At 38.6% G+C, this 14,532-nt stretch overlaps 1 protein-coding gene across 1 annotated transcript in view; it reads right to left on the reverse strand.

Annotated features, from left to right (window-relative positions):
* mcu (mitochondrial calcium uniporter) overlaps window positions 1–14,532 on the reverse strand; it is a 94,257-nt gene that overhangs the window by 47,314 nt on the left and 32,411 nt on the right. Inside the window, exon 2 of the mRNA XM_066678909.1 lies at window positions 5,371–5,481. Coding sequence (XP_066535006.1) covers window positions 5,371–5,481 — 111 coding nt within the window. The remainder of the gene's footprint in view (window positions 1–5,370; window positions 5,482–14,532) is intronic.

The raw sequence follows: 14,532 nt of genomic DNA on the forward strand, positions 1-14,532 counted from the left end.
AGCCCCCCCATAACCCCACGATGACTTCACGCTAGATCTATTTCACTGGATACAGAACTGCTTGCACCCACATGCCCTCATTCCATTCCATCACACACCTATACCTCAGACATTAACCCTTTGATGCTAAGGCTACAGGCACTATTTCTGCCCTTTAATCTACTCTTCGTAAATATCGTGATTCATTCCTCAATATTATTGTCACGTTATTTTTAGGCTTATTTTTCTATAAAAAAAGTGTATAAGCTCACAGAGCTTCAAATCCACAGATTGATATTACGTTTGTTATTCATCTAAACAAGCTCATTCCTAAATAGGATATTCTTACACACTTTAGTCTCTTGGGAGTGTGAATTCTGTCCTGAATGAGTGCATGCTCACTCAGGAACATCAGAGCTTCCAACAGTAAAGACAGCAATCTATCTGTCCCCCCCTTACAATGACCAGTGTGTTTACGAACCTCTAGCTTCTCTGCATGCAGAACTGATTTAATTAGAATTCAATGTTTTTACTATTAGTCTTTTACCAATCTAATTATACACACTGAGATTTTGTAACAATTTATACTTTACACAACACAATATAAAAAAATATTTTACAGAATAACAATACAATACATGTAGATTCACTGGTGGTTTTGTATAGTAATCACTATATTTTGTTTTGTAGATACCATATCCCTTAATTCCAATTCATCAGAAATATTTTGCTACAACATAATATTTTACATCTAACATCTCTGAGCGCTCTGACTTTTTTCCACATAAAGCCCTCAAGCACTGGGCTGTGGAGCAGTGGAGCTGTGTTTTTTTGAAGCACTGGAGCACAGTTTGGAAGCACTGGAGCATTCAATACCTCTGGGATGTGTTGGAGTGCTGTTTGTAATCTAGAACTAATCATCCAACCTGACCCTCACTAATGTTATTGTGGCTGAAGCTCATCAAATCAGCTCATAAAATGTTCCCACATCCTGTGTAAAGCCTTCGCAGATGTGTAGAAGCTGTCACTCCAACAGATGGGCACAAAGTACCCTTAGTTTCAGAGGAAATGTTTAGCCGTAGGGTATGAGAGGGTTAAGAGACTGCAGCAGAACAAGTGGAAATGGAATGTACTTCTCCTGCTCTTATCTGGTGCTTACTTTTCCTCTAAGCAGCGCTGATCTCGGAGAGACGCCAGTTTTCTCTGTGGTGATAACCACTCCTGCTGCTAAAGTAAACAGGGAAAACACCCAAATGCAAATAATCCAGGAAAGGTGACACACTTTCTTTAACTCACTACTACTACACACACAAACATAGACAGCCATGCTTGGTAATGTGTTTGTCAAGCGCACAGACATGGCACGCACTCATGGAACAAATAGCTTGTTCTAATCATAAATTTTTCATCCCTCTCATGCCGGCTGGAATAACCAGAGAATTGCTTCTTGAAAGATGCCGGCACCAAACCTAGACTCATTTTCCAAAGTAATGCAGCCACTACGCTGGACTCTCTCGGCCAAACAGGCTGCACTGATAAGGAAAAACAAAATCATTTCTGAGGGGAGTGTCACGTTCAGGGGCAGGCAGGCAGCGATGACGATGGTTACTATGGCCACATGGCCAAAACAGCAAAAGCCAGATAGGGTAAAAACAATAAATAAATAAAATAATCAGGGCAGACGGGAAGTTTTCCGTAAGAGCTGCTCCCTGCAGGGAAAATAGGAATAACTGAGAAGCTCACTGATGTAACTGATGTTCCTCTGAAACTAAATCTAGTGAAGGATGCTTTTAAAGTGCTGTCGTAGCAATGTTAGAATATGATGGAAAGTCTTTACTGCACTCTAGGACCCTGGTCCTTTGTACATTTTCAATCTAGGTCAAAGGCCTTCCATCCACTTATAAATGCAATTAAAAATAAATAAATAAATAAGTGATGTCAGAATTAAAACATTTTTACTAATGAATCATTTTATCACATTTAGCCACAAGTTCCTCCCATAATTCACTCTATTACAGAACTGTGATGTGTAAACGCAGTGAAGAATTTAATTTTTTTAATACTGAAATATGTAATAAATATCATCTCTCTCTCTCTCTCTCTGTCTCTCTGATGCCTTAGGGAAGCTCATCCCATGCCTGTGATATGCAGCCCTCAGGGGAGAGAAAAGCACATATACACCCATTGCATCTAACCACATAACTTAGTGATGTTCCAACACACAGGCTTGCATTGTGACGCTTGTTTGGGGTTTGCTCTTTCACAATGTAATTGTGTGTAAAAAGCTGCATTTAAATGTTATTTAATTTAACAGGAGTATAACAGTCATGAAGCACTGTGTCACTGGCTCTATCACACAAAAAAGTAACCCCTGCCACCCACAACATACTCCCAAACCCAAGTGGTTATATGTATGGAAGCCATGTTCCTACATCAGTCATGGACATATCTTTAGATTTCTTTAAACTTTTCACAATGTTATAAACAGCATATGGTGAAAGACCTAAAGTCTTTGCAATCATGCACTGAAGCACATCCTTTTTTAAGCCTTTGGAATAAGCTCTTTTTATGGCTTTTACAATCTGCTTAACATAGTGATTCAAAGCTGTATAACTTGAGTACTTGAAAAATACTTTTCACGTAAATCCAACTTTTTTGGTGTTCGTGGCATTTTCAGATACATTTTATATTTAAAACCATTTGACATATATTATTTGTGTTTTTGTCAGCTTAATTATGGGTCAAGAGAATCTGTGTATAACAGATTGTGTTTACTGCATTTTAGATAAAACACCAAAAATAAGACAAGGTCTCATAAGTACAATGAGAGCATCAGAGACCAGGCACCACACACACAGACTGCATTTCATTCCTTTACCCAGGAATCAGCTTTTATACAGTCTCAGCTTTTATTCAGATTTCATTTAGTCTGTGATGAATAGCTTACTCCTCTCCAGTAGTTAGTGCTATGACTACATTCATTTTCTTATGTGACTATATATATTAATATCTTGATTTCTCTTGTTTGTTCTCTATAAATATGATAATTTGCTGATGATAAGCTCTGAAATTTTTGCATCATTAGTTTCAATATGACATTGCATACATTATGCTTCTAGTCTTATATTTTGAAATATGGAATTAAATGGCAGAAGTGATTAGATTCTTCAGAAATTACTTAATTTCAATACCCATCCCTACATCAAAGAGGACACATTTTGATTCAATTAGTACACGTTAAATGTCCTCAGTATATTTCTAGATCAGTGCAGTGTAGCAATATTATGTGTAGCAGCTGGGTTTACAATCTACATCTGACACAGGGATCTAGATAATAGTGTGTAGGCCCATTACATTATTCATTTAGTGTGTGTGTGTTATTGTTCTAACCAATTTGAATGTTCTGAAGAAGTAAATCAGTAGGAGTACAACAGGGAAAACACACACATACAAATATAGTGGGACTTAGATTTTCCAGTGTTAAAGCATGAAAATACTAGCGTATCAATAGCTTTGGTTCATTAATATTTTATTCTATAACTGTAATCAGCACAACATGCACATATGGCAGGATGTTAACCCTATAAAGGTTGAACAGCACTAATGTTATTGACATGTTAACTACATCTGCATCAACAAATCAAAAGATTTGACAAAAAAAGCAATGATAGAATAGTTGGCAACAACTTTTATTATTGATTAGTGGGTCTTTTTCCGTACGAACACTGAAAATGTTCAATTCTTTCATCATGCACAGTGAAACTGGGATTGCGCAGAAAACAATGTGGATGAAATTACTGAGAAAAAAATAAAAGTCCTGCGAAGTATGGGAACACTTTATTTTAGCCTTACATGGCAAGGGAGCACAACTGTGATACATGAGCACCTGAAACAATAAAAAAAAAAATCTCAGATCCATGGAGGATGGAGACCCAGGTGCAATAAGTTTGTGGAAACAGTAAAATGTGCTCACACTGCTTCTCTTTGAACTTTCAAATGAGCTGCTGCTTTAAAACGTAAGGACTAACAATGGCCACTAAATATAGCCAAGGTTAGTGAAGTTTACTGAAAAGGGTACAGTCTGAGTTTCTGTGCTTATTTTAATCATGGAAGACCAAACAAGAGCTGAATCTGTTTGGTTTGCATGTGTAAAAAAGGCAAACAGGGAGATGCTTCAGTGACAAAACAGCCATACACACCGGATAAAGAAACACGATGTGAATGAACATTAGAGTTCTACGCTTCTCCCTCTTTTATATCTCCAAAATAAACACCATTTTTCAGCTATTTATTTGAATACTCTCATTATAAAGTGCAGTTTTTATTTACTGCACACTGCATCGCACACTGGTCTCGCTTGATTCCAAAAAGAAACCTATGGGGAGCTGAAATCAAAGGAAACTTTCCTATAGAATGTGGAAGGGGGTGGTCTAAGGAAGATCATAGTCCAGTTTCACCTCCATAATTATTTAAATATTGGAAAATATGAGATATATAATACACATATATATTATTTCAGATAAAACAACTAATTGATTTTAAAAAAGCAGAGACAAATGACTCAAATATAAAAATAACTTCTGGTTGCAGAACTAGCATTAAAGCATTTTAATAGTGCCTCTGTGATCTAACTAAGGTCAGTAAGTTAGTACCAGACACACTCCCCCAGGGGGAGATGGCAGCTTTTATAATGGGCATAAAAGGGCAAGAGCAAAAGACCAGAGACTATGCTTAGTGAATGTAAACAAATACAGTGCAGTCTCACTGAACATAACCAACAAAAGTCTAAATGTAACCAGAAATATGTAGCCTTGACTGACACATAGCATTGCACTGTAGTTTAAAAAGTGAAAAAAAAATGATAATGATATTGGTCTTTTTACAATGGACTGTTTACTTAGGCTGAATGGTAGCTAACAGCATCCAGAATGTGCTCTTTTTTTGTTGTGTTTCGTTTAAATTTATTTCATTCTGAGGGTGATAAAAGTGAATTTTACACAACATGAAGCACAGTTCAGGAAATAACTGTCTGTTTCTATTGTGTAACTGTATGTAGGAGTAAACAGCTGTAGGTTATGTCCATCAGTATGGAAAAGTGCTATAATGTCAGGAATGCATAATTATATCCTTTTCCTACAGTTTTGTAAGCTGCCAAAATCAATGGCTCAGGGAAGTGCTCATTAATTACTACACTGAGGAGTGTGATTTACCATGATTACATATTTTTTTTTTACTTTTGAATGTTAGTGAAGATAGCATGCACATCTAATATGATAAATGTGTGCTGCCACAACAGAGCTGCAAATAATAATAAACAATCAATAACATTTAGGTCATTTTTAGACGCATGTCAGTTTGTTTTCTTACCACTTCAGTAAGTAGCACACTAACCTGGCAAGGTAGAGAGGTTGTGGGCTGGCTAAAGAGAGCTGCCCTGCTGGCGGACCTCAAACCATGTCCTCTCCTCACGCTCTGGTGGGCAAATGGCCCAGACAGCGCCTCCTACAAAACAGAAGACCACAAAACAACATTAGACTTACTTCACCAAACATTTTAATAATGAGTAAATACAGCTCCTCCAAGCTGCATCCTTTTGCTAAAACAGAGATGCACATGCACCGCTTGCATAATCTCCACAGACAAGCACAAATTCAACCATGCTCAAGGGTGGATAGGATTGGTATAATGCACTCAATGGAACTACAGCGGAACGAAGGATTTCCATCTAGTACATCTGGGATAAGTTGGTGTGGCTTTTGTGATCCAGAACAAGTCATTCAACATGAATACTTTATGTCACTAATGTTTACATGACTGAATCCAATTAAATGCTCATGCTTTCCATCAGCTAGAAAACTTTGGGTTGTATTAAAGTCTTTATTCAGGTGAGCACAGTGACAACCAAGTTTGCACATTCAATTTGTTTGTAATTAAAGGCAAAGTTTTTATTGAATTCAGAGAAAGTTTCCACAACAACTTGCTAATTCTCCATTCGGTTTGCATGCTGGAAAATGGTCAGGTGTTTATACAAAGCCCTGGCTATATAAATAAGAAACAAACTAAACTAGCTCTGGAGTTTGGCTCAGGAGTTCTCTCTGTGCATCTCTGGCTGAATCACTGCCCAAAAAAGAAGAAAAAAAAAATCTGGAAACACTTGGTTTGTGGAGAGATCTCTTAACATTGAAAAATATAAAAGGATGTAGCTCTATACCTATGCCATATAATATTGACATATTTTTGCACTTTCAGTTGTATTTTTAAGTTGAAATTGAGAAACACATACAAAAGTGCTATAAAACTGAACAGCTCGAGTTACAAATGGATTTCTTTGGTAATACAAACAGTGAGTGAAACTCAGAAAACACTTCAGCCACATACAAATGTTTTATAAACACAAAATCATTCAGCCTTAAAAAAAACAAACAAATACAAAAAGTGTTGTTATAGTAAACACAGTTTATTATATACACAGGACCACAGTTTTATATAATGGCACATGAACCATAGGAGACAAACTGGAATTGGTTCCCAGCCTCCAGTCAAATCTGAAGTGTAAGTGAACTTCAAAAATATCTTAGTAATGTTTCAGCTCTGAGCACCTAAAGGTTCTGTGGGAGGATCCAAAAATATCAGCAGACCAGAGCTGTGCAGGAGAGAACAAACTACTCCCCTACACCCTCCAAGCGCAGCAATCACACCTACTGCAGCTGTTCCCCATCCAGGCCTTCATTAGTAGCAATTAGAGTCATTGTCAATTAATTATGCTAAAATTCTCTACAATGGCAGAGCTGAATGGTACAAAGAAGAGAGCTGCTCATAGACGTGAAGAAGTGGCAGTGTGTGGGTGTGAGTGGGGCGGTTCTGTGAGGGCCATCACAGGTCAAGGGCTGGAATGACAGGAAAGTTTTTATCTCCAGAGTTAATATAGGCATGAAGCTCGTAAATCAGGATTATTTGCAGACGTGGCACAGCCCTGTGACATATTTCTTAACAAAAACGAGAGATAAAAGTTGCACAGTCCATCACTGCGGAGCTGCGAATGACACGGAAGAAGGAAGAAAAAAAAAGATGAGGGAGATAGAGAGAAACAAATGAAGAAAAACGAATGTCCAAAGATTATGTAGTGCACACAGCAGGGATTGCTCAGTACGATAAAAAGCCCTACGCTTCATCAAATTCAGTGCTGTTCAGTAAGGATTCTCATTCCCGACATTCTAGCATTCCATTTAGCTGAGGGTCAGAGGGAACTGTAACTGTTGTATTTTGATATCAGTAGTAAAATGTGTTAAAACATCTTCAATGATTAATAGGGTATTTTATGATTAAGTATTGAAAAGCATTTTAACAGCTGTTTTTACTTTGTGTGATTGAAGGCCACATAAACGTTAATTTCATGCCTTTTAAACGTTAATTTCACAACATCTATCGTCCTCTGAATGTCATTCAATCTCAGATTTAAGACATTCAAAAAGGAGAATAAGATCATTTCACTGTCAGACGCTGTTTTTATGTTTAAAAATAGCAGATTGTTACCTGACTAAAGCCAAAACAGACATAAAATGCAGGGGTTTCAGTTTACTAATGATATTTTATATAAAATCCACCTTTTTATATCCACCAGGGGTATATTAAAGATTCTCTTAATGGTTCTTGTATAAAAACATGTTATTTCCAAAATAGGAGTAAATGATATTTCAGACTTAATGTACTGATAAATAAATTGACTGAATGTAGCTGCACCCCCCTAATTGGACCAGAAGTTATGTTCTGTACTGGCAGCAGAATGCAATAGCTCTATCACTAAATGTGGAACAGCAAGATGAAATAGAAATACTTTAAATACAGATGTATTATACAGCCTTTTGAGGAGTGCCTATGATATTTAACACTAGTCAGACCATGTATTGCGTATGAGATGGACAATAACTATAACTCTGTAATTGTGCATTAAGTAAGTTTACACTCTAGAAAAATCAGCTGAAAAGATTTAAAGGTGACGTTCAGGATTGTAGTCAAAAAACACTTTTTATAAAATTCAGAAAAGATTTCCTCACCATTTGATAGGCCTCAGGTCTCTTTGCATGCTTGAAATCAGTAAAACAAAACTGAACATTGAGTTATAAATGAGTTTCTGTGGTTATTCAAACAGTTAAAAATAACAACAGCCTACCCCTCCACATTAAAAGACACAGAGCTTCTAAGTGTAAACAAACCAGAGAGAACTGATGTTCCCTCACAATAGTAGACATTCCCTTTAAATATCCACATAACTTGCAGCTCGTGTTGGCAGGCATCTGATGACATCATGAGGGTTTCTTTTTGGAGAACATGTTGGATGGTATTCAAATTTTCACCATGGAAAACATTAGAAATCTTACTTTAGGGGATGCCTTTAAATATTTAATGAGTCAAATATGTCTTGATTGTAGAAACAGCTGGCGGGTACACCAGATAACACAAAGTGGCTATGCTCTGTGCTATAATTGCAGGATGGTTGGAGCCACAGATCTTGTCTGTGGCGTGTTTGATTATAAACATAGCAATAACAGCCCGTTTGATGGGTTCAGGGTTCTAAGTCATAGGTAATGTACACTAGAACTGCACATTACAACATGGAAAATGCCTTTTTAATGTTGTTTGCTAACAAGAATCTAGACTGACAGGAGAGAAGACTATGCCATAGTGGGTCATAAAAAATCTGGTCTGACCAAAGAATGGGGTAGTTGTGTCCAACCAGCTCTCAGCCACTGCAGTCTGACCGTAGAACCAATTATCTCTGAACTCTGTAGATTAGCAATAGGGAATCTCAACATTTAACACAATAGGGGCATTGCAGGCTTGTCAAAACAGGGGGCTGTTCTCACAGTTCACATGGCAACAGTGAGCTATGCCTATATCAGTCTCTCAGTTACCTTTTTATAAGTGACAAACACACACAACATTAAAAAAAAAAAAAAAAAAAAAAAAAACCAATGAATTACAGTACATCTTGTCACTGAAATGAAGATGCTTTATTTCACTGTCACAACTAACACACACAAGGTATTTTGTTAACCAAAACGGCATATTTAGAAGTTATTTCTAAGAAAATATGTTGACGGGACTTCCAAGGGCACAGAGGGAGTGAACATACACCCGGAGTGGTGGGCAGCTATCCCCAGCGCCTGGGGACCAGTTAGGTTATAGGTGCCTTGTTCAAGGGCACCTCAGCCATGAACTGAGAAAGGAGGCCCCACTTCTCTAACAATTAGGCATCGGCTGCCCTGTAACTTGCCTTATAGTAACCTGGAGTTTTACATTAACATTCATTCATTGTCTGAAACCACTTATCCAGTTCAGGGTCGTGGTGGGTCCAGAGCCTACCCAGAATCACTGGGCGCCAGGTGAGATCACACCCTGGAGGGGGCACCAGTCCTTCACAGGGTGACACACACTCACATATTCACACCTACGGACATTCTGAGTAGCTAAGCCACATACCAACGTGTGTTTTTGGACCGTGGGAGGAAACACACCAAACTCCTCACAGACAGTCATCCAAAGCAGGACCTGAACCCACAACCTCCAGGTCCCTGGAGCTGTGTGACTGCGACACTACCTGCTGCGCCACCGTGCCGCGTTCACATTAATATGTAACATGGATTTTCACTGGAGGAGTTCTTTATAAAATAAAACGCTCAATAACTTTCAAATTAAAACAATAGTACGCAAATTAATATGAGAGACTAATTTTGACATGTAGAAGAGAAACTAATTTCCACCCTTTTTGTTTGTGGCTGCAGTACATAAAATACTTAGCATCTCAAACAGTGATATGTTTTTTCATAATTCTGAATTAATACCTTGAATACTGACAGTGTTTCTTGGAAATTTTATTCATCATCCCAAAAAATCCTGACTTATTCTCATTAAAACATTATTGGTAAAATTATTACTGAAATCCAACAACAAGTTTCTGAATAAAGATACTTTTCCAGAAACACAAACAGAGCAGTAAACCGGTGTCAGAGGAATGGACTTAAACAAAAAAGCAATAGGATAACATGTTTTTAACCTGTTTGCTAAAGCATTCTTTAAAGTAAACGGGCGCGCCAGAGTTAAGCTTGTTAGTGCTTCAGTACACACAAATCCACCCTGTACACTGGCGTTGCGGGATGTAATGGAGGATAGTAAATGGTGTTGGAGGTGTGGACCTGTGTGGGTAGCCAGAGCTATGTTAGCACACTCCAATTAGTCTGCTGCAGAGGTAGTTATTGTTTGTGATTTGACTTGAGGTTATTCAACATGCTAAGAGGTTACGTTTAACCGCACCCTGAGGAGCCATGTGGCAGGAAGAAATTCAAATGAACAGCAGCAGAGTCAAGAGGTACTCTGGGAGAGTCAACTCCTTCAAAAAGAAAAAAAGAAAATAATAATAATAATAATATTCACTTATATATATATATATATATATATATATATATAAATCTCACGCTTATAACAAGCTGAGTGATACCAGATGTTTATTACACCCGTGAACTCCAGACTTACTATGCAGCAATTACAGTAAACTATTCAGTAAGAGCCTCATTTAGGGTTCCGTGTTAGAAATCAAGTGAAAACAAATATACTGTAGGATCCAATTACCACCAGGAAGAGGAGGGAAGAAAAAAAAGTTAAATTAAATTCTGAATTTCTGTGTCTTGATACTGAAAAAACATAAGCACAAAAGCAGGGGATCACTTTAGGGAACTGAAAGTGTTCGGCTATCACTGTGGAGCCTGGCAAAAGGACATGGGGTTGTCAGCTTTTAATAGCCGAGTTGTATGTGAGCGGAGGAGTGTCATTAGAGACACAGGCGGGGTTTCATGTTGCTATCTCGCCTCCCAAGATGCTGGGACTGTCGAGGGACAGTGCAGCCTATTTCTGCTGATTAGCTCGTCACCGTGAATAAAGCGCCAACTCCCCACAGATCACAAACAGCCACAACCCAACTGTCAGTGTGCCGCCATTTTCCAACCCACAACCCACCGTAGCACTGCGGACTGTGCACACATATGGGGCCGGCACTTTCAGAACTACAGCTCTGCCTAAACATCCAGAAACACTGGGCTGTCAGGGGACTGTCACAATAGCTATCTGACTATTTTTGCAACTGGGTCAGTCCACAATTTTCCACTTGGACACATATTTTGGTTTAGGTTAAAGTATATTTGGATTTCAAGCTACGACATTTTGTGTTTAATGAAGTTGAACCTCCTAGGGCTAAGCACCGAACCTGGAGGGACAGGGCCTTTTCTGTAGCTGCTCCCTTTCTTTGGAACTCTCTGCCAAACACATCAGAGACTGCACTGACCTGGCCGTTTTTAAATCGCTCCTCAAAACTCAGCTATTTAAAAAAAACTGCTTTTAAATGTGTAGGCTAATGCTCATTTTTAAAGAATAGTTTTCAGTTTTGATACTTACTGTTGACCTAGTGTTGTTATTTTTGTATTGTGTTTTATTTTCTTATTGGAACTACATTTTATAGCCTTTAATGCTCCTTTGCAAATTTGTTTCACTGATTGTTTTTATGAAAAACAGCTTTGAACATCCTGAAAATATTTTTAGGGATGCATAAATACCATTTTTTCCAACCGAGTACAAGTATAAGTATTATTGTTCTTGCCGATACTGATACATACTTAGAATTAAGCAACCAGGAGTACTGTGTAATAGTGTAGTTATTAATTAAAACATTTTTGTTTCATTAAAACGTTATTGATCATTTCTGGAACTGTCCATTTTTATTTAGCATTTCCCACATCACACCACCAATAATTTGAATTTCCCTCTGGGATCAATAAAGTATCGATCTATATATTAGTAACATGAGATGGAAGAAGCCCTGGATATGCATTTGCACAGTGTTGTGCATCTTTAGTAAGACTGTTTCCATTTTACGATAACGGCTGGAAGTTCCGCACTTGGGAGTGTTTGTTCATTAGCAGTGTTTATTTAGGGACAGCAGCCTGATCTATGGCATTGGTAAACAATAAAAAATAAGTTTGTTTGAGGAAAAAACACATCAGGCAACTAACAGTGCTCTCGCAAATGAGAAAATCTATTTTCCTCCTGGAAAATACACTTTGTGTGAAGAAAAATCCAGCTTCAAGGACAGTCAAATCAGTGGGTTCTCCCGCAGTCCGCTTTGCGTGGGTTGCCATCACTGACTGTGAAATAATTCCAGATCATCGACATTTTCAGTTGTCTGCTCATTTGCGTCGCAACGTGCACTAGGCACAAAAGTATCGGATGTTGGTCTCATTTGCAATTACGAGTATGAGTACTCAGCAAGGCCAAGTGAATACAATCGCTCCTCCCTCTTCGCAGCTCACTCTAGCCAATCAGATTTACACATATTTACATTTAAACTGGAGGAAAAAGCATCAGCATCTAGTGAAAAGCCTTTTTACTAGACTAGCCACAGGGCGATACATCCCTGCAGATATACATTAGAAGGAATTCTGGGTGAGCAAGTGTGTACAATCTTTTGGCAATATAGTGCATATAATAGCAACAAAACATCATGTAAAAACACTTTTCTTAACATCTCACCTATGGCAGCTTATCATTCTTTTCTTTTTACAAAATCATGTATTTGTAAAAGTTATTGCCCCTAGGATCCAATAAATGGAAATATTTTCAACCTGCACCTTCTGGAATCCAGCTAAATCAGGTCTGTGTGCTTCTCCATCCCCATTACATCCCTCTCTCAGCAGACCTGTCTGACACTTTGTTCACACTACAAGACACAACACACACACACTCTTGAGACCTAGCGCAGACTCAAATCTGAGTTTCATTTTGACATATTTGAAGGGGTTCAGGGCCCAGCACTCTTAAAGAGATGAGTAACTGAGCTATGTGTTAATACGTGATCTGTCTCGCTCTCTCGCACATTAAACATGTGGTAATGAGACTCTTGTGTCAAGCCACTGTGCCTGGGCTAATGATTAGAGGCTCTAAATATAAAGCATGACTAAGAAAAACAAAGCTGGTTCAAGGCACATATATGTAGCAGACGGAAACTATGTCAACACAGAGATGTGGGAGAGCATGGAGGACGGCAAGGTGAAATCTGACAAGCTTCCTACAAAATCTGGCCCTGAATATTCAGATATTCATTCATTGAGTAGGTTTTCAGTGTAATTTTGAGATTAAGATTTGTATTATATACTTTTTTTTTTAAATAAATGTAAGCTATTGATAAAGGCAAAGATAAACTCCACCCATATTCAAGCTCACTAGTTGTATAAATAAATAAATAATTCCTCTAAGAAACCCACCACTCCATTCAGGCATGTCAACATAAAAGTCCTCAATACATGAACAATGTACAGCAAATGAGTTTTTATTGTTGCTATGCATGACTATTTACTGTCACTGTGCAGAGGAAATCCATATCGTAAAGAACCTTCTGAGAACTAAGATCACTTATAATCAAATTCTTGTTTAACTCTTGCATATAAATAATTATTTTCAGCTGTGTCACTGGAGAAGCATCTCTTTGAATAGGAGTGAACACAATAGAACCGAGAGATGACAGTTTGGACACTTCATATGCTAATGTATGTGGGGTGGGGGGGTGTCCAGAAGGAAAGCAATCACTTCTCTCATATCCAGAGCAAGTAGCCCCAACACAGCTGCAGGAATAAAAGCTCTGGCTATCAGAATCAGCTCCAGGTCTGAATTAGAGAGGGGAAAAAGGCAGTGTCTGGTGGATTGTTGTCGAACAAAACGTGGTAATGAAAGCTGGGGACCGTGGGAAGATGTGAACAAAACGGCTCTCTGAAATTTCCCTTCCCTTTTCTGTCTATTTATCATGGATCTGTCTCTCTCACCCGCTCTCCTCACTCAGACTGACGTTTCTCTACTCCCCACCACCCTCCTATTTCTACTGTATGGTCTAATGCGCTGTCTAGTAACCAGCATCTGACGCTCCAAGAGAACTGGAAAAACAGCAGGAATGTTCTGAATATACACACACACTCACTAGCATCCTTCAGAGTGACCCAGGGGAATGCTGTAGGAGTAGAAAGGGAGAGAGCGAGAGAGAGAGAGAGAAGAGAAGGCCATCTATCCATCTCTCTTCTCATCTGTCTCTGTTCTTTTATCCCCCCTCTCTATCTCTCTCTCTCTCTCTCTCTCTCTCCCAGTGTATATACTGCGGGGAGGAGATGAGGTTTCCAGCACATTAAGCAAGCTCTTACACAATATGAGGTAAGAACAGGGTAGCTGTCTGTGTCTGTGTCTGTGTGTGTGTGTGTGTGTGCGCGCACACATAAGGAAGAGTCAGGGTGGTGAGACTGGGAGTGTTTTTGTCTCAGTGGGATGCAGAGGAAAGCTGGGTTTGGAGTAGTTAAGATGCTGTGAGCTTCACTGCGAGATTGGACAATACGGGGGAAACCCTGCAAATTGCTAATAAACCACAGCACACCAGCCTGGTCCTCGTTAAACGGGATCCCCACCTATCTGTCTCACACACACACACAAATGTAACAACGAACTACAGGTACTGTGTCTGACCCTAAC

Source organism: Hoplias malabaricus, chromosome 8, assembly GCF_029633855.1.
Source record: "Hoplias malabaricus isolate fHopMal1 chromosome 8, fHopMal1.hap1, whole genome shotgun sequence".
Classification (NCBI taxonomy): Eukaryota; Metazoa; Chordata; class Actinopteri; order Characiformes; family Erythrinidae; genus Hoplias; species Hoplias malabaricus.